Source organism: Cucurbita maxima, unplaced genomic scaffold (genome assembly GCF_002738345.1).
Source record: "Cucurbita maxima cultivar Rimu unplaced genomic scaffold, Cmax_1.0 Cma_Scf00018, whole genome shotgun sequence".
Taxonomy (NCBI): domain Eukaryota; kingdom Viridiplantae; phylum Streptophyta; class Magnoliopsida; order Cucurbitales; family Cucurbitaceae; genus Cucurbita; species Cucurbita maxima.
In genome coordinates, this window is record NW_019272034.1 from 925,065 (window position 1) to 943,265 (window position 18,201).

Genomic DNA, 18,201 nt, shown 5'->3' on the forward strand with positions numbered 1-18,201 from the left:
TTTTATTTTCTTCCCTTATTTTTATTTTTAAAATTATACTGTTCTAAAATATAAGTACAATTAAAATTAAATAAACTTGATTTGTGACCCATAATTGAAACCATGAGTTTAAATTGCATAATAATAATAATACATAAATAAATAAACATAAAAAAATCAATACATACAATAATATGATTCTTAATCTAATCTAATCAGACATTAATGATAATATTAATGATAATGATGGATGAATTATAACATTAATTCTGATTAAGAAGAACATATAAAAACAATAAAACAAGAGGATTTATTAAAAAAAGAATAGCCGAACTTGATGTAAAAGAGAAGTCAAAGGTTTCTCCAAAGCATTGTATTAAGGTTCACACACAATTGGGTCTATATAATTTGATCTTCTTCATCTCTCTTGTCTTCACACACAGGTTTGAGGCTTAGAACATCTTTGAAGCTTAGAACATCAATGGGGAATAGCAAATCCAAGAACCAAAGCCACCCTTTGCCCATTGACACCACCTTCAAGTTTCCTTCTCCACTTCCAACTTTTCCACCAGGTTTCCATCTAATTTTCTTTTTAATTTTTTTTTTTTTTTTTTTTTTTTTTATGTTGGGCTCGGAATACCTCTAGTTATGATTCTCGTTGTCATATCGTCTTCCTTTGGTTAGATGAATGATACAAGAGAAAAATAGGTTCTCGAGAGAGAATTATTGTATATCAATTAGATATTCATCTAAACGAACGGTATGCACGAATCAAATACAGCTACGAGAATGAAAATTGAAAAATATTTTCTCTTAGCTGTCAACAATTTAGTAGTGGCGTGTTTTTTTTTTTTTTTTTTTTTTTTTTTTTTTTTTTTTTTTTTTTTTTNTTTTTTTGACTTTTTAGGAGATGGAAAAGGTTATAACCTACACTCTAAAAGGATAGTTGGAAAGAAAATTGGAGTTAATACAAATTAATTAAATGCTTTGAAAAAGGATATAAAAATAAAAATAATGACATTTTTTTAATTAAAATATAAATAATTGTTTTACGTAATTATATTTTTCTCCTTTAAAACGTTTCAACTTTGAAGATTTCAATATAATGATAATTTAGACGTTATAATATCATATAAAACGTTGTTAACATTTAAACCAAGATTAATTAAATATAAAATTGAAAAAAATAAGAGATTTTATTTTTTGTTTTTTAAGTTTATGAACCAATTGGATAAAAAAAAAAAAAGAAATTAACTCTTCCACTTACCGTTGATTGTGCAGGGAAAAGTGGCTTCGCCGAAGGCGTCATCGACCTCGGCGGCGGACTAAAAATCCACCGGATTTCATCCTTCAACAAAATCTGGACAACCCACGACGGTGGTCCAAACAACCTCGGCGCCACATTCTTCGAACCCTCTCCTCTTCCCCAAGGCTGTTTCTCTCTCGGCCATTACTGTCATCCCAACAACAAGCCCTTCTTCGCCTGGACTCTCGCCGGAAAAGATGATTCTCCTGACGGCGCCGTCCTCAAAAAGCCCCTCGACTTTGTCCTCGTCTGGTCAAGCAGGAACTCCAACATCAAACGTGACACCGATGGCTACATTTGGTTGCCGACGCCGCCGAGCGGTTATAGCGCCGTCGGCCACGTCGTCACTACTTCTCCGGAAAAGCCCTCCGTAGACAGAATCCGTTGCGTGCGTACAGATCTAACAGAACCATCGGAAAAGGAGAATTGGATTTGGGGACTCAAAGATTCAATCGACGAAAATGGGTTTAATGTGTTCAGTTTCAGACCCAAGAACAGAGGAATCTCGGCGGCGGGAGTTTCGGTCGGGTCATTTGCCGCCATGCCGAGCACGGCGGCGCCTCTGCCAGTGCTCTGTTTGAGAAACTCTGTTTCAATTTCTTCAGCAATGCCGGATATTTCTCAGATCACCAATCTGTTTCGAGCTTATGCGCCGTTGATTTACTTTCACCCCAAGGAGAAATTCCTGCCGGCGTCAGTGAACTGGTATTTCTCCAACGGCGCTCTGCTTTACAACAGATCCAACGAATCGAACCCAGTCCCGGTCGAACCAAATGGGACGAACCTCCCTCAGGGCACCGAAAACAACGTCGAGTTCTGGCTGGACCTTCCCATCGACGGCGGCGCAAAAGAGTTAGTGAAACATGGCGACTTACGGAGCTGCCAAGTCTACCTCAGGGTTAAGCCAATGATCGGAGGGATTTTCACGGACATAACGATATGGATATTTTTTCCGTTCAACGGACCCGCGACGGCGAAGGTTGGGATAATCAACATTCCGTTAGGGAAAATCGGCGAACACATCGGCGATTGGGAACATATAACGTTACGGGTTAGTAATTTCACCGGCGAGCTGTCGAAGGTTTATTTTGGGCAGCACAGTAAAGGTGAGTGGGTCGACGCGCCGTCGCTGGAGTTCGAAAATGGAAATAAAGTGGTGGCGTACTCGTCGTTGAACGGCCACGCGTCGTACTCGAAAGCCGGACTGGTAATGCAGGGCGGGGGAGAGATCGGACTAAAAAACGAGACGGCAAAGAGCGAGATGGTGCTGGACACCGGAGCGAGCTTCTCAGTGATAGGAGGCGAGTATCTGGGAACGGCGGTGGTAGCGCCGTCGTGGGTGAACTTCGTCTGGAAATGGGGACCAAAGATCGAGTACAGAGTTTCAGAGGAGGTGGAGAAGGTGGAGAAAATTCTGCCGGGAAGACTGAAAGAGGGTTTTAGAAACTTCGTGGACCGATTACCAGATGAAATTCTTGGAGAAGACGGACCCACCGGACCCATAGTGAAGGATAGTTGGAATGGCGATGAACGCAGTTAAAAGCTTCTGAATATCATTAATGGCTGCCACAAATAAAAACGAATTTTATTGAATTTTAAATTTTATGTATTTAGTTCATTACCATTATTTGGTAATATTTTAAATTACAACGTGAGAATTTATGTAAAGAATTTAATTGTCTTTCACGTCAAGCAATGAACTCATAAAAAAAAAAAAATATATATATATATATATGTTTGGGCGTAATTCTTATTCTATGTAGTTAGCGTATTATCGTGTGTCGATTATGTCATTCGAATACTAAACCAACACACAACCAATTGAATTTTAATTCTCTACACAATTTAAATGGTTACAAATTCAATAAAATATATTAATTTTATGTTGTATTATAAGTTTGATTATAATTTTTATCGTTTTTTAAGTCTTAAGAATATCAAAATTATTGTTGAATTATATTAAATTATCTGATTAATGTTTAATAAATTTTGAAATTTTGTATTGATAAAAAAAAAAAAAAAGCATTAATTTGACAAATTTCCATTTATTTATTTTTTCCTTTCCTTTTCCCATTTCTCCAACACGCAACTATGCTACGAAAAAAATAAAATAAATAAATACTTATTTGTGAAATTAAAATAAAATTTGTCTTCTTGAGATTACCCAAAACAAAATAAAACTCATCCAGAAACAAACGAGTTTCAATCAAAATAATCTTCGTCTTTAGTTCCAATTTCCGCCATTAATGGGGAACTGCTTTTCTTCATCTTCAACCCCTCCCAAGACCCTCCCCATCGATTCTAAATTCTCTTTCCCTTCCCCCCTTCCGGCCTGGCACACCGATGACGCCAGCAACGGCGGAGGATTTGCTTCTGGCGCAATCGACTTGGGTGGCGGGCTCGAAGTCCGACTGATTTCCTCGTTTAACAGGATTTGGACCGCCCGTGAAGGTGGGCCGGAGAATCTTGGAGCTACATTCTTCGAACCCAGTTCACTTCCTGATGGATTCTTCGTTTTGGGCTATTTCTGTCAAACAAACAGTAAAGCTCTGTTTGGATTTGTTCTCGCCGGTAAAAATAGCGGGTCCGCCGGAGAAGAAGCTCTGCAGAAGCCTGTGGATTATACTCTGGTTTGGAGCAGCGAGTCGTCAAAGATTAAACGAGATGGTAACGGCTATATCTGGTTGCCGACGCCGCCGGCCGGTTACAGAGCCGTCGGCCACGTCGTCACAGACTCGCCGGAGAAACCCTCCGTCGACAAAATTCGTTGCGTCCGATCGGATCTGACGGAGGAATGCGAGAAGGAGACATGGATTTGGGGGCTGACGAAATCAATTGACGAGAATCGGTTTAATGTTTACAGTAGCAGACCAAAAAACAGAGGAAGTACGGCGACTGGAGTTTTTACCGGCGCTTTTGTAGCTCTGCCCCCTGCGGAAGCGAGTTTGCCGCCGCCGCCGTTATTCTGTTTGAGGAATTTGAATTCGGTATCGGCAGCTATGCCGGATTTGAATCAAATTGCTCATCTGTTTCAAACTTATTCTCCGATTATATACTTTCACCCGAAAGAAAAATACCTACCGTCATCGGTGGAGTGGTTTTTCTCCGGCGGGGCTCTGTTACATGATAAATCCGACGAGTCAAATCCGGTTCTTATCGAACCGGATGGGTCGAATTTGCCTCAAGGGGGCGACAATGATGGACAATTCTGGTTAGATCTTCCCACCGACGAGGAAGCAAAAGAGAAATTGAAAAATGGGGATTTACAAACCTCAAAAGTCTATCTCCATGTGAAGCCGATGATCGGAGGGATTTTCACCGACATCGGGATATGGATCTTCTTCCCCTTCAATGGCCCAGCGACGGTGAAGGTCGGGCTAATCGACATTCCATTGAGAAAAATCGGCGAACACATCGGCGATTGGGAGCACATTACGTTACGCATAAGCAATTTCACGGGCGAGCTCTGGCGGGTTTACTTTGCGCAACACAGTAAAGGTGAGTGGGTCGACGCGCCGTCGCTCGAGTTCGAGAAAGGCAGTAAAGTGGTGGCGTATTCGTCGTTGAACGGTCACGCGTCATACCCAAAGGAGGGGTTGGTGCTGCAGGGGTTATCCGAGATCGGGATTCGAAATGAGACGGCGAAGAGTGGACTGATGCTTGACGCCGGTGAGAAGTACACGGTGGTTGCAGCTGAGTATTTGGCGGTGGCAGAGCCGCCGTGGTTGAATTACACCCGAGAATGGGGACCGAGAATTGAGTATTCGATCACGGAGGAGATCGAAAGGGCGGAGAGGTTGCTGCCGGGAAGATTGAAGGAGGGATTTAAAGGATTTGTGAAGAAGTTGCCGAACGAAATTCTTGGAGAAGAAGGACCAACCGGACCCAAGATGAAGGACACATGGAATGGAGATGAACGGTAATTCAAAACTTTTTACCCTCTCGGTAAAAGTCATTCACCGTTCAATTTAGATTCAAAAAATAACAATAATACCTATTGTATTTCCTTATTATAAAAAATATTTTTTATGTATGTTTTCAAAAATTTGAAAAATAAAGAATTACTTTTTTTATTTTTAGAAATTTATTTATTTTAAAATTTTGAATAAGAATCTAAAGATTATCTTTAAAAAGTGAAGAAAATAAAAACATGAAAATTATGAGAAGATGATTTATCTTAGAAACGACAAGGTCAGCAATAATTGAGGAAGGGAAACAATAATAACTGGGCCACGTCATAAATAGACCAATTAATCAGACAGCTCATGTTTTTTCTTTTTACTTTCCAAAAAGAAAGGGATTCTTCAACTTCCAACTACCATTGACTTAAGGTTGTTATTTTAAAAATTTTGAAAATTTCAAAATATAGTCTAATTCACATTTTAATGTTTCATTATTCATCCCCTAATAAATTTAAATTTAATAAGATATTTGAATGTAATTATATATTTATACGGTCCATTTCCTTTGATTTTTCATATTATTTAGGATTAGATTGAATTGGATTACAAAATTCTTTTAGACGGTTAGAAAATATAGTCTATCATATTTGATATTAACATAGGTATTTTCCCATATATTATTTTTTCCATCATTTAAGTGGGGGTGGATTAAGCAAACATTCTCATAGACTAATATGAAATTCTAAATGAATTAGATTAGTGACTCGAGCAACTTAAATAGAATTCACAACGCAACCCAATCCAATTCAACTCAACCCTATCCTCTAGAAATTAAAAAACAGGGTAAGATTGGGTTGAATGTCTAAGTATAGAAGAAGTAGGTAATTGGTTGATAGGAAGGGCACTCAAGGTATGAAATTTAATACTAGACTTATAGTGGAGGGCTCCTTGTAAGCTACCATTCAAATTCCATTGTTTTAGATTAATTTACCCTAAATAACTTGGATTAGAAGCCTCTAAAAACCCTAATTCTTACAAATAAAGTTGTGGGTTTTTGAATATCATCAAATATTTGGTTAATGATTAGGTAAAAGTCACCCACTTATACTTCCAAACCCTAATTTCTTTTCCTCTTGCACTTTAGCTTTAGCTTTTTCTTTTTCTTTTTCATTATTTTCAACCATTTTTAGACCTAAAAATAAAAGTTAAAGGAGCTCAAAGAATAAAGAGAAAAGGAATGCAACGTTGGTATCGACACAATTTGTTCTTTTCCCATTACCATTTTAAGAGGAAAAATGTATTTTATTTTGTTAAAAAAAGTGGAATAAAAATGCAAACTTTGTTTAACAAAAGTAAAAGCTCTCTAAAATGAAACCCATAAATTACATTCAACTTTACACATTTTAAAGCAAATGAAATGAAATAAAGATATTTATTCAACCCAACAATTATTATGGATATTTTGTTTTCTCTATCCATCAAATAATGGGAAAAAAGAAAGTTTTGTTTAAAAAAAAAAAGATTTTTTATTTATTTATAAATTTTCAATAAATTATAATTATAAAATTATTCAATAATTGCTATTATTTTTTTGTTAAAATTAGTAGGTGGTTAATTAATGAAAATTTAGTAAGAGCAAAATTTAGTTACTTTTATTTATATTTTAGATTAAAAATATAAAGTATATAGGAAAATAGGTTTAAAATTAAATATTCAAAATTTATATGTTATATTTATTTTTAATGGAAAAATGAAATAAAAAAAGTGAATAAAAACGTTATGAAACGGCTCCTAAACTGAGATGTGAAAAAAAGAAGGAAAAAAAAAAAAGGGCTTAGGGAACACTTGGAAAACATAAAGCACCAACGCAGCGCTGCCACACCAAAAGCAAAAGCCACCCGTGTCGTCTGCGCGCGCCCCAATGCGGCGCACCCTCGTCTCTCTACTACGCCTCCGCCGCCCATCCATCACTCTCTCTCACTCACTCACTCACTCACTTCCCAACTTCCAATCCGAATCAATTTCCAAAAAAACAGTTCATGTTAAACCTACCCTTCACTCTTGAATGTAAGTGTTTGGGTCGTTGCGACTAGCTAGCGTGTGACTCCCACTCAACAATTCTTAATACAATTCGCAATCGTTGCAGTCCTAAATTCGTCTATACTCAATTTATATTATAACATGTAGTTAAACTATGCTTGAATTGGCTTGATAAAAGATTGAGTTCTCGGTATGGATCATTAGCTCCCTCAGACATGGAGGACGAAACAAAATCAAAAAGTAGATTGGGAGGTGGGGTTAATCTTCATCCCTTTTACCTTTATCCACACATTAAACAGCCACTTTTGTCAGTTCTCTTTCACTTTCTTCTCTTTTAAACATCATTCCCTCTCTCAACAAAACCCCTCATCATCCTCTGTAATCTCCTTCAACCTCTAAAACCCTAACAATGGAGATTCTCTCTCAATTATGGTCCTTTCTAGGCCTTCTCACTGTCCTCCAAAACATCCTCCCTTCCCAATTCCTTTCCCTTCTCCATTCCCTTTACGAATCCCTTCAAGATTTCTTCACCCCTTTCTCCTACTTCGACGTCCCTGAATTCAACGGCTACTGCTCCGTCGACCACAATGAACTCTACCGCCATGTTACTCTCTATCTCAACTCCCTCCACAACCCCACCAACGTTGCCTCCTCATCCGCCGCCGCCTGCCGCCGTTTGTCCCTCTCCCGCTCCAAATCCTCCAATAGGATCTCCTTCACTGTCGCTCCGAATAACTCCATTCACGACACCTTCAACGGCCAACGATTTTCGTGGACCCACCACGTGGAAACCGTTCAAGATTCGTTGGACGAGAAACGAAGCTTCTCTCTCAAAATCCCCAAGCGCCACCGCCTTACACTCCTTCCTCTGTATCTCGATCACGTCACCTCCAAGGCGGCGGAGTTCGAACGGACCTCCCGTGAGCGGCGGCTCTTCACCAACAGTGGAAATGGAAGCTCTTATGATTCCGGATGGGTTTCAGTTCCCTTTCGACACCCTTCGACGTTTGAAACTCTGGCATTAGAAACAGAGTTGAAGAAACAGATAATGGATGATCTGAAGGCATTCGCCGCCGGAAAGGAGTTTTACAGCAGAGTTGGCCGCGCGTGGAAACGTGGGTATTTGCTTTATGGGCCTCCCGGATCTGGGAAATCGAGCTTGATTGCAGCAATGGCGAATTTCCTCTGTTATGATGTTTATGATTTGGAATTGACGAAGGTTTCTGATAATTCTGAGCTTCGGTCGCTTCTTATTCAGACGACAAACCGATCGGTGATTGTGATTGAGGATATTGATTGCTCTGTTGATCTCACTGCGGATCGGTGTTTGAAGACGACGGCGCGTGAGGATCACGAGGAAGAAATGGGTCGCGTGACGTTGTCAGGGCTTTTGAATTTCACAGACGGGCTTTGGTCGTGCTGTGGGGAAGAGAGAATCGTTGTATTCACGACAAATTTCAGAGAAAAGATAGATCCGGCGTTGGTTCGGTGCGGGCGAATGGACGTGCACGTGAGCCTAGGTACGTGCGGGCCGGCGGCATTTCGGTCTCTTGTGAGGAATTATTTGAAGATTGAGTCTCACGCGCTGTTCGACGTCGTTGATAGCTGTATAAGGTCCGGCGGTGGGCTGACGCCGGCGCAAATTGGAGAGATTTTGCTGAGGAATCGCCGAGATGTCGACGTGGCGATGAGGGAGGTCGTTGCCGCCCTGCAGGCGAGGGTTTTGGCCTGTGGGGGTACACGATCGGCAGCGGTGGAGTATGAAGAAATGGTGTTGAGGTCGCCGGAAAGTGTGCTGGTGGTGGGTTCGCCGGAGAACTGGTATTCGTCGCCGGGGAAGTATGTGAGGAAGAAGAGGAAAGAAGGATCAGCGATGGATAAAAAAGTTAATTTTTTAGTCAGACTTCGGTCATTGACTAAGTCTGACTCTGGAAGGACAGGGTTTTGACTTTGTTCTTCGATTTTTTTTTTCCGTCTAAATTATAAATTTGGTCGATTTTGGTAAGTTTGTACCTAACAGTTGAATTTTATGGTTTGATAAAATTTCATAAATAATACCATAAAATATTTATGAATATTTTATCAAATTATATAAAAAAATATTAATTCGAACTAAATTGTAACCTTCTCATCGTCACATGGACCAAATTTATAATTTAAATTTTAAGCCTTTTAAAAGATCAACGAAAGCAAAGTTATGGATGTGACTAATATTACATATTTGTGGAGATGTATAAAGTAAATTTATCTTTAAGAATTATTTCTAAGAAGTGTTATCAGAGTCGATCTTTAACTTAAAACATACGACATCATGCGACAATATCAACAATTCATAAGCATTTAAATGTTGCTACAAGATCCCACATAAGTTGGAGAGCGAAACAAAGTTTTTCTTAAAAGGGTGTGAAAATTTTAAAACAGTGATATGTAGCGGACTAAAGTATATAATATCTACTAGTAGTGAGGGTGACGACGATATGACAATATATGTTAATAGTGAGGGTGACGACAATAGAGCTAAAATGAACAATATCTACTAGAGTTAAACTTGAGCCGTTAGAGTGGAATAAGAAAGAATTTTGAATGAATCGAATGATGAGATGGGCCACGAAATGTATCTTTTTTTTGTTTTATTTTTTTTACAAGGAACTATTCCTTGCTTTTTAACCATCAATAAATATTGTTTAGCAAACAATAAAGTCCTTTTCCCACTACCCTCCAATTTATTGTAATAATATCTTAATTTAGAAAAATGTATAAAGGTAAAACTTTAGTTCAACACTCTTTAAAACCTAACAAGTGTTTTATTCCTTATTATTTATGCATATAATAATTGTTGCATTTACATTCAATAAAATGAATAACTTGCCCTTTTATTACAAAAAAATAATAATAAATCATATTCTTTTAAAATTATTTTATAAAAATACAAAAAAGAAAGGGTAAAATATTTGATTTAGACTGATTCTAGCCTTTAAAATTAAATTCTAAGTTTTAAAAGAAAAAAAATTGAAGCGGAATTTTCGTTTTATCACAATTTCATGTGGTCCCCACCCTATAAATATAAAAGCCCAACAAACCATTTCAAAATTGATCTCAGGACTGAGTCACCGAGTCACAGAAGAAGAGAGAGAACAAAAATGACGGTGGTCGTAATAGACGGATCGACGGTGAGGAACTTCGTGAACGACGAGTCTCATTTCAAGAAGAGCGTGGAAGATGCATTTGCCGCTCTGGATCTCAACAACGACGGTGTTCTCTCTCGAGCGGAGCTCCGCAAGGCCTTCGAGACGCTCCGCCTAATCGAGACTCATTTCGGTGTCGACGTTGCTACTCCGCCAGAGCAACTAACTCAACTCTACGATTCTATTTTCGAGCAGTTCGATTGCGACAAAAGCGGAAGCGTCGATGCGGATGAGTTTCGGACGGAGATGAAGAACATCTTGCTCGCAATCGCCGATGGATTAGGCTCGTCTCCGATTCAGATGGCGCTCAGCGACGACGATCAGAGTTTCCTGAAGCAAGCCGCGGATCTGGAAGCTTCCAAACTCGCTCAACCCTCGGCCTAATCGCGATTTCCACGGTTTGCCGTTTCCATTTCCTCTTTTCCCCAATTTTGAATTGCCTGTCTGTCTGTTACGAATATGAATATGTTTGAATCTGATTACAGAATAAAATAGATTCTGATTCGCTGTTAACTGTGGAAGGAGCGAGTTCGATTTTAAGCTTCTAGAGAGAATCGAAATTAGGAACAACTTTTACTCTGAAGTTTGTGTTCTTCATCCTCTTAACGTAATTTTTCATCAAAATTAATTTTATATGTAACATTTCAACCTTTTGATCTTTTAAATGAATAATCTAAGAAAAAAAAACAAAATAATCGTCGCCGGAGAGATTCGAACTCTCGGCATATTTACAATACAGACGGGGGATCAGTTGGACCTTTGATTAATTAAAAAGTAAGAAAAAAAAACAAAATAATCGTCGCCTGAGAGATTCGAACTCTCGCGGGGAAACCCCATGTACTTAGCAGGCACACGCCTTAACCACTCGGCCAAAGCGACTTTTGTTGTTATTCATGTATTTTTACAAAATTAATTAAAAAAAGTAAAAATGTTTTAGTCGGTGATACTTTCCCAAATGAATTGACATTATGACCGAACGAAACACGGTTTTATCAAGACCTGGAACCTTCCATCAAGCTCTCTGTTCCAAACATGGCGGCCGGACGGTCAAACAACCTTCGCCGCTACCTTCCCTCTCTATAAAACCCCGCTCAAACCTCCATTCTTTTACATTCAATTACAATCCGCTCTTCTTCGTCTTCTTTCTGTGACTCTAAATCTCCATCATGATGCCTATTTTGGAAATTGACGCCGGCGAGTTCTTCGTCAAAATCGCCATGTTCCTCTTAGTTCAACTTCTTGTTTATTTTATCCTCTCCGAATCCTCTGATCTCTTCTCTAAGGACCAGAAATTGAAATCTCTCAGCTTCAAACCGGCGAGATCCGTCAGTATTCGCCGGTTGTTAGCAGCCCTTTCCGACATGCCTTCCGGCGGCGAGCTGTCACCGTCGCCGAGAGTTCAGACTCCGTCGTCTATTCACCGGGAGCGTTCCGATAACGGCGGCAGGTTTTAGAGAAATCGAATCGGATCGAATTGAATCGAGTCCGATTGGGCCGGATTGGGTAGCTATGTAAAGTGAAAAAAGTAGGTTGGGGTAATTTATGTAATTTGTGAGAATTCACAGTTGGTTTTGAGATTATTTGTATTTGTTATTTGAATTATTCCTTTTTTTTTTAAATGGAAATTATTTGATTGGTGCATATAAATTTTTTTAATTTATGGACAATATATGCTTCTTTTTCGTAATTAATATTAAAAAAGAAAAATAAAGCTATGTCCTAGATAAAATAGGAAAGTTAGCTCCGTGGTAAAGCGATGATAATTGTATCTCTCAGTTACATGAATAGTTCAACGTTGAGGGTTACATTTGTCCTCTTTCACACTTAACGAGTGAATTTCTCTGAGTACTTTAGCAGTGTGGAACTTCTATCGAGGTTGGATGGCACTAAGAACTGGAAGGATTTGCGGGCGGAGTTGAAAGCTACTACGCAACCTCTCGAGTGACTATCTCAATTGTGAGATTGGCCTCGCCTAAGGCTAATGCACAAAAGGGTGAAGACGAAACTCGAAAGGAATTTAATTATGTGTTAATCCTTACATTGTGCTAATCCGTACATTGTGCATAATTAAATAGTTACCAAGATCATTATCAACTATCAAAATTGAAGGAGTAAATTCATAATTTGTCTAAAATTACATTAAAAAAAGTGAATTTCAGCAGCTAAAATCATTCAATTTCTTCCTCTTCCCCTTCATCTTCAGCCACGCAGCAGTCAACATGGACTCCAAAATCACAATCCCCACAGTAATATACCCAACGCCCATTTCCAAATCCTCCCTCACAAACACCGCACCGAAATCCCTTCCCCTTTGATCCGAACTGAAGCCGGAGCCGGTGCCCATGGTTCTTTCCGGCCATGATTTCCGGCAGGGCGGCGCAGTGGATATGCAGGTCAAACTGGCACCGGGAGCACCGGTAGATGAAGCCGGAGCCAATGTCGCCGCATCCGTCACAGGCGAACTCGAGAGGGTGCTTCGGGTGAGAGGGGTGGTGGATCTCCGACGGAAGGGCGAAACAGAGTTCGTGGAGTATGAACTCGCATTCAGGCTTTGTGCACTTGTAGGCGGCGCCGGAAAGTCCGAGCTCGCAGCCTGATCAGATTGTTCCATCATCCTCCGCCACCGCCGTGGCGGTGGCTGAAATGTTGCTTCAGCATTTGCCTCTTGTGTATTTTTGCTCTGTTTTTTGTGTATTGAATTTGAAGAAATGAGTCGATTTATTACCATTTTATTTGTATTATCTTACCTCCATTTATTTATTTTTCCCGAATTTCAACCTTTAACATATTCAATATATATTTAAGTTGGTTGGCTAGTTTAATTATTTTAATATATATGTATATATATTAATTACAATAGGTGATAATGGAGATTTAAAAATTAAATATCTTAAGATAATAGTTGACATGAATTGATATATTTATAAAATATTCGACAAAGTCATACATATGATATTTATTATATTGTGACACCTTGGTTAGGTGATTCTTTTATAAAATTCAATTTTTTTTACCATAATAATTTTCATGAATGATGGGTGAGATCACAAATGGTTAGGTGTAAAAACTTTTCTTAATAGACGTGTTTTAAAATTGTGAAGAATTGACTAAAACCGACAATATCTGCTAGCAATAGACTTGAAAGCTCGAGTTCATTAGCTGGTCGGTAGAAAGGTTTTTGTTAGCTGTTGTCTGTTCTTTGAGCCAGGTTCAGATAGGTGTTGGTCTAATAACTGCAGGTGATAACACAGAGAGTGAGTGCATGGGGATGCCCGCTGATGCCCTCTCCCTATTCCCTACTCTCATTTTTACCATTTTATTACCTTCCTTCCACAAGTTTTGGGTAAATTTTTTATGATGTTGAGTAGTAGTACTTGTAGGAGTCTTAGTGCGAGATTCCACTTTGATTGGAAAGGGAACGAAACTTCTTTAGACAGGTATGGTTTTTTACTAGTGACTGTAAGATTGATGATGATACATAACGGATCAAAATAAACAATATTTTTTAATAGTAGATTTGAACTATCACAATTGCGAACCCTAGCTCCACAATATGACTAATAGTTGTGTGACGAAGAACGAACATAGCACAAACAATAAGGGAAGTAATGTTGTTACGAGTCATCCGATTGCAATTTTGAGAGTAGTCGAGAAAGAAACCCTAAAAGAATTCCTTGAAATCCAACCAAATCCATTTAAAGTGAAATCCATATATTTATTTATTTATTTATTGATCTTGTTTTTCTTTTTTTGGGGTTTTGGGATAATGAAAAAGGTTTTGGAGGCTCAAAGAAATCTAGTGGATTTGACCTCTCCATGCTCAAAATTCTCTCTCTTTTTTTCTCTCTCTCACATCAATAATCCAACCAATTTTTGCCACGTGTCCAATTAAAAAATATATACTTGAAAAATAAAAGAAAAGTTGCCCAATATTTATCAAACATTTTGTATATTTTAAAATTATAATTTTGTTTTTTTTTCTTTTTATCTTTTTCTAAATAGTTATAATGAAGGTGCCAGAATTTTTTAAAAATAATATCGTAATGGATAATATTTGTTCCTTACAAAAATCCAAATTAAATAATGAAAAATAATTTGTTTTAAATACATGCATCACACATTATCATCATGGTCTACCACGAGTCACCATTTTGTGTAGCATTGGATACCTTATTTCACATTTTTATAATTTAATTTTCTAATATTTTAAAATTAACGTGAATCACGACAGTAAAACTAATTTAAACCTAATTTAATAAATAAAACATCAATTATTATTTTAAAAATGTTTTTGTGTATCCCTGATTAAAAATAATGTAATTGACTATTAATCAAAGATTATGATATCATCCACCCTTCTTATTATTACGAAATAACTATAGAAAATTACCGAAATGATTTGAATCGGTAAAAAGAAAAAGTAAGATAAATAAATTATTTGTAATGATGCTTTGTTACACTATGTAATAATGATCATGCACGACCATGTATGAATTATTATTCAAATTTAAGCTTTTTAAAAAAAGTTAAGCTAATAATCATCAAAACCGCACATCCTTAATCTCTTACTAATTTTGATTAATCATCACTTAAACTCCTATTTGTAAATTAGAATAATATATCTTTATACTTAACAAATTTAGTTCTTATAATTAATTAATTTAAATGTTAAATAATGATCACATTTTTTAAAAAAAGGGAATTAAAATAAATAAAAGTAGATAAAAAAAGATGGTGAAATGGGACAAAGAAGAGAAGCATAATGATGGCAATAATGTAATTATGTAAACTTCAACTCGGACAACATAATGCATAGGAGACCCATAATCATCACATTTTATGAAATTTTTTCATATTCTTACAAATTTTACTCTCCCAATAATTCATTTCAATTATGAAGCTTCCTTTAAAATATATATATATATATATATATATATATATATATATATATATATATACTTGGTTTATGGGCACGGGGTGATGGATATAATACAACATATTTATAAGCTCTCGGGCTGTTTCGTGTTTGGAGTGCTGAGTTAGGTTATGAAGTGACGGGTTAATAAGGATGATGAATTTCCTTCCGTTCCAAATTCATATATTTTAGTCATTCAATTGAAGATAAAGCTGAGAGCTAATAAATATTGTTTTCATCTTTCCCTCAAAATTTTAAGATAATCTCTGTAAATTTTGTAATAATTTATTCTATTTATAAAAAGAAGCCATCAAAACCATTTTATGCTTTATATTTTTATAATAGAGAATAAATCGTTCAAATTTTTAAGTATTAGACCGAAATTGTTATATGCCAAAGTTCATGAGCTAGATTGATATCTTCATCGCTAGCGATGACCTTAGATTGTTACAAATGGTATCAGAGCAAGTTATCGGGTGGTGTGTCAACTAGGACGCTGATCTCCAAGTGAGTTGGATAGTGAGATCCCATATTGGTTGGAAAAGTGAACGAAGCCTTTCTATAAACCTCTCCGTAGAAGACTCGTTTTAAAATTTTGAGAATGACGGTGATACATAAAAATTCAAAACGAACCATATCTACTCCGATGTAGGGTGAGTAAAAGGATAAGGGATGGGCGTATAATTGGGAGTGTAGGTTTGAATGAGTGTGTTGAGAGGTGTGAGTGACAGCAGCAGCATGAGCAGCGCCTTATAATTTGACCGATTCATCCATAAAGAATCTTTAGAAGACTCCATTTTCTTCCTCCAATTTCTTTATTTTCTCTCTCTTTCCATGGAGTTGGGCTTGCGGCTGGGAGATCAACAACAAACCCACAACCACAACCCTAAGCTCCTTCCCTCTTTTTTTCACCCTCCGCCCATTCTTCACCTCGCTCTTCTTCCTCCTACTCCTACTCCAGACGGCGGCGGCGGCGATGGGGAATCTCCATTAGTGTGCTCCTCGTTGGAGCTGGGATTGTATGAAGTGGAAGATCATCATCAGGGTAATAGCGACAGAGGTTGCTCCAGAGGCAGCGATGAAGATGATCAAATTTTGGGTTCCAGAAAGAAACTGCGCCTTTTCAGAGAACAGTCCGCGTTCCTTGAAGACTGCTTCAAAGATCATCATACACTTGACCCTGTAAGACCCTTCTTCTTTTGTTATAAATTGATGATTATTTTCTTAATTAGCCAATGGAATATATCTCTCCCAACCATCCTCCTCTCCTCTCTCAACAAAGTATAACATTAGCATCTCCTCTGTGACCTATAGAGTTTGTTTAGTTTAATCTGAGGTCTATGAACCTCTCGAACAACCTCTCTTTATTCGAAACTCGACTCCTTACTCTAGAGCCCTCACACAAATTATACTCTCACTGTAACCCTTTAATCGAGGCTCAGCTCTTTTCTCTAGAGCCATCGAGCAAAAAATACCCTTTGTTTGACACTTGAGTCAATTTTGACTAGCAACTTCTTCTTTATTCGCGTTAGAGACATGGCTAAGTTGAAAGCATGATATTAATACCACGATAGTAATGACAAAGCTCCACTGTTATTGTCCATTTTGAACCTAAACTTTTGGTTTCCAAAAAGCTTCATACTTTCTTACTTATAAACTCAAGATCATTCACTTAATTAGCCACGTGGTTTTCTTTCCCAACAATCTTCCCGCCAAAATCAAAAGCAAAACCACAGCATTTATACTTAAAATGAATAATATCATACGATTGTGAAGAGTCGTGATTCTTAACAATAGAACAATAGAACCGGTATTATTGAAAATATATTTAAATTTAAAAAGATGAAATAGCAGAAGCAAAAGGCAGAAGTTGCAAGAAGGCTAAATCTTCGTCCACGCCAAGTAGAAGTGTGGTTTCAAAACAGACGAGCAAGGTGACCATCGCCATTATCTCTCTCTTCATTATTTATTTATTTATTTATTTATTTAGTTACAGTCTTAACATTACAGAACCAAGCTGAAGCAAACCGAAGTTGACTGTGAATACTTGAAAAACTGTTGCCAAACACTAACCCAAGAAAACAGGAAGCTTCGAAAGGAGCTTCAAGATTTAAGAGCTTTGAAAACAACTGATTCTCTCTTCATGCATTCCCCCGCCACCACTCTCACCATGTGTGCGTCTTGTGAACGCGCCGCCCTTATTCAGCCGGTGAACTCCAAGGCTTCTGGGTTTTCGTTTACTTCAAATGGGTCCTCTTCATTTTCACCCACTGATCCTTCTACAAACAATAATTAGGGTTTCCGCTTCACAACCTTTTTTTGTTCACCATTTCTATGTGAATTTTCAAGATTTATATTTTTTTTATAATTGCTATAATGTTGAAATTTTGTTTATATGGATGGACATATAAATTTAAAACAAAATTATTCAATTTTCATGTTCAAAGGGATTATAAAAATGTAGATGGAAATGTCGATAAATTTGTTTTTTAAGAATTCTCGAACGAAAAAAAACATAATGATGTAAATGATATCACGTATGTATGAATTTCTAGTGATGGAATGGAATATTTTGAATTTGGTTTAAGAAAATAAATTTTATATATCGACAAAAACAACTTGAAATCATAGTGCAAGAAAGAAGAAGAAGAGGGGGATGGGAGACAAAATTGAGAAAATTTCAAAGCTATTATTATTGGATAATGAAATGGAACAAAATAGGGATAAGCTTAAATTCTGTGTGTTCGAGCTTTTGGAGACACAAAGGTTTATGATTAATGTTCAAAGGCGTGGAGCTTCCTCCTTGTTCATACCCATATATATACCTTCTATTTACCCTCAATCATCACCAACCAACCCATCGTGATTCATGCA

General features: G+C 37.5%; 6 protein-coding genes and 1 non-coding gene across 7 annotated transcripts; 5 read left to right on the forward strand and 2 right to left on the reverse strand.

Annotated features, from left to right (window-relative positions):
* Positions 1-235: 235 nt before the first annotated feature.
* LOC111493059 lies at positions 236-2,873 on the forward strand. The gene is made up of 2 exons (XM_023142656.1): positions 236-551; positions 1,261-2,873. Exons 1-2 carry the CDS (start codon positions 461-463, stop codon positions 2,823-2,825), a joined length of 1,656 nt encoding a protein of 551 aa, XP_022998424.1. The 5' UTR covers positions 236-460; the 3' UTR covers positions 2,826-2,873.
* A 498-nt stretch (positions 2,874-3,371) lies between these two features.
* LOC111493058 lies at positions 3,372-5,302 on the forward strand. Its single transcript, XM_023142655.1, has one exon. The coding sequence runs from the start codon at positions 3,532-3,534 to the stop codon at positions 5,206-5,208; it is 1,677 nt and encodes a 558-aa protein (XP_022998423.1). The 5' UTR covers positions 3,372-3,531; the 3' UTR covers positions 5,209-5,302.
* A 2,296-nt stretch (positions 5,303-7,598) lies between these two features.
* LOC111493065 (AAA-ATPase At4g25835-like) lies at positions 7,599-9,346 on the forward strand. Its single transcript, XM_023142661.1, has one exon. The coding sequence runs from the start codon at positions 7,637-7,639 to the stop codon at positions 9,173-9,175; it is 1,539 nt and encodes a 512-aa protein (XP_022998429.1). The 5' UTR covers positions 7,599-7,636; the 3' UTR covers positions 9,176-9,346.
* Positions 9,347-10,317: 971 nt separating this feature from the next.
* Positions 10,318-10,925, forward strand: LOC111493114. Its single transcript, XM_023142732.1, has one exon. It carries the CDS (start codon positions 10,368-10,370, stop codon positions 10,794-10,796), a length of 429 nt encoding a protein of 142 aa, XP_022998500.1. The 5' UTR covers positions 10,318-10,367; the 3' UTR covers positions 10,797-10,925.
* A 284-nt stretch (positions 10,926-11,209) lies between these two features.
* TRNAS-GCU lies at positions 11,210-11,291 on the reverse strand. The gene has a single exon. It is a non-coding gene; the product is annotated as a tRNA-Ser (tRNA).
* A 1,210-nt stretch (positions 11,292-12,501) lies between these two features.
* On the reverse strand, positions 12,502-13,009 carry LOC111493209 (the record flags this gene model as incomplete). The annotated part of the gene is made up of 1 exon (XM_023142856.1): positions 12,502-13,009. A coding segment is annotated over one exon (429 nt), but the record flags the coding sequence as incomplete, so codon positions are not given.
* A 3,120-nt stretch (positions 13,010-16,129) lies between these two features.
* On the forward strand, positions 16,130-17,654 carry LOC111493109 (homeobox-leucine zipper protein HOX11-like). The gene is made up of 4 exons (XM_023142726.1): positions 16,130-16,219; positions 16,250-16,509; positions 17,179-17,261; positions 17,338-17,654. The coding sequence occupies exons 1-4, from the start codon at positions 16,162-16,164 to the stop codon at positions 17,621-17,623; spliced, it is 687 nt and encodes a 228-aa protein (XP_022998494.1). The 5' UTR covers positions 16,130-16,161; the 3' UTR covers positions 17,624-17,654.
* Positions 17,655-18,201: the final 547 nt, after the last annotated feature.

Excerpts from the sequence above, each read along its gene's own strand:
- LOC111493059 (XM_023142656.1), top strand. The coding sequence starts at position 461 with ATGGGGAATAGCAAATCCAAGAACCAAAGCCACCCTTTGCCCATTGAC. Across the intron at positions 552-1,260 it reads ACTTCCAACTTTTCCACCAG|GGAAAAGTGGCTTCGCCGAA; the intron begins GTTTCCATCTAA and ends TTGATTGTGCAG.
- LOC111493058 (XM_023142655.1), top strand. The coding sequence starts at position 3,532 with ATGGGGAACTGCTTTTCTTCATCTTCAACCCCTCCCAAGACCCTCCCC.
- LOC111493065 (XM_023142661.1), top strand. The coding sequence starts at position 7,637 with ATGGAGATTCTCTCTCAATTATGGTCCTTTCTAGGCCTTCTCACTGTC.
- LOC111493114 (XM_023142732.1), top strand. The coding sequence starts at position 10,368 with ATGACGGTGGTCGTAATAGACGGATCGACGGTGAGGAACTTCGTGAAC.
- LOC111493109 (XM_023142726.1), top strand. The coding sequence starts at position 16,162 with ATGGAGTTGGGCTTGCGGCTGGGAGATCAACAACAAACCCACAACCAC. Across the intron at positions 16,220-16,249 it reads CCACAACCACAACCCTAAGC|TTCTTCACCTCGCTCTTCTT; the intron begins TCCTTCCCTCTT and ends ACCCTCCGCCCA. Across the intron at positions 17,262-17,337 it reads TTTCAAAACAGACGAGCAAG|AACCAAGCTGAAGCAAACCG; the intron begins GTGACCATCGCC and ends TTAACATTACAG.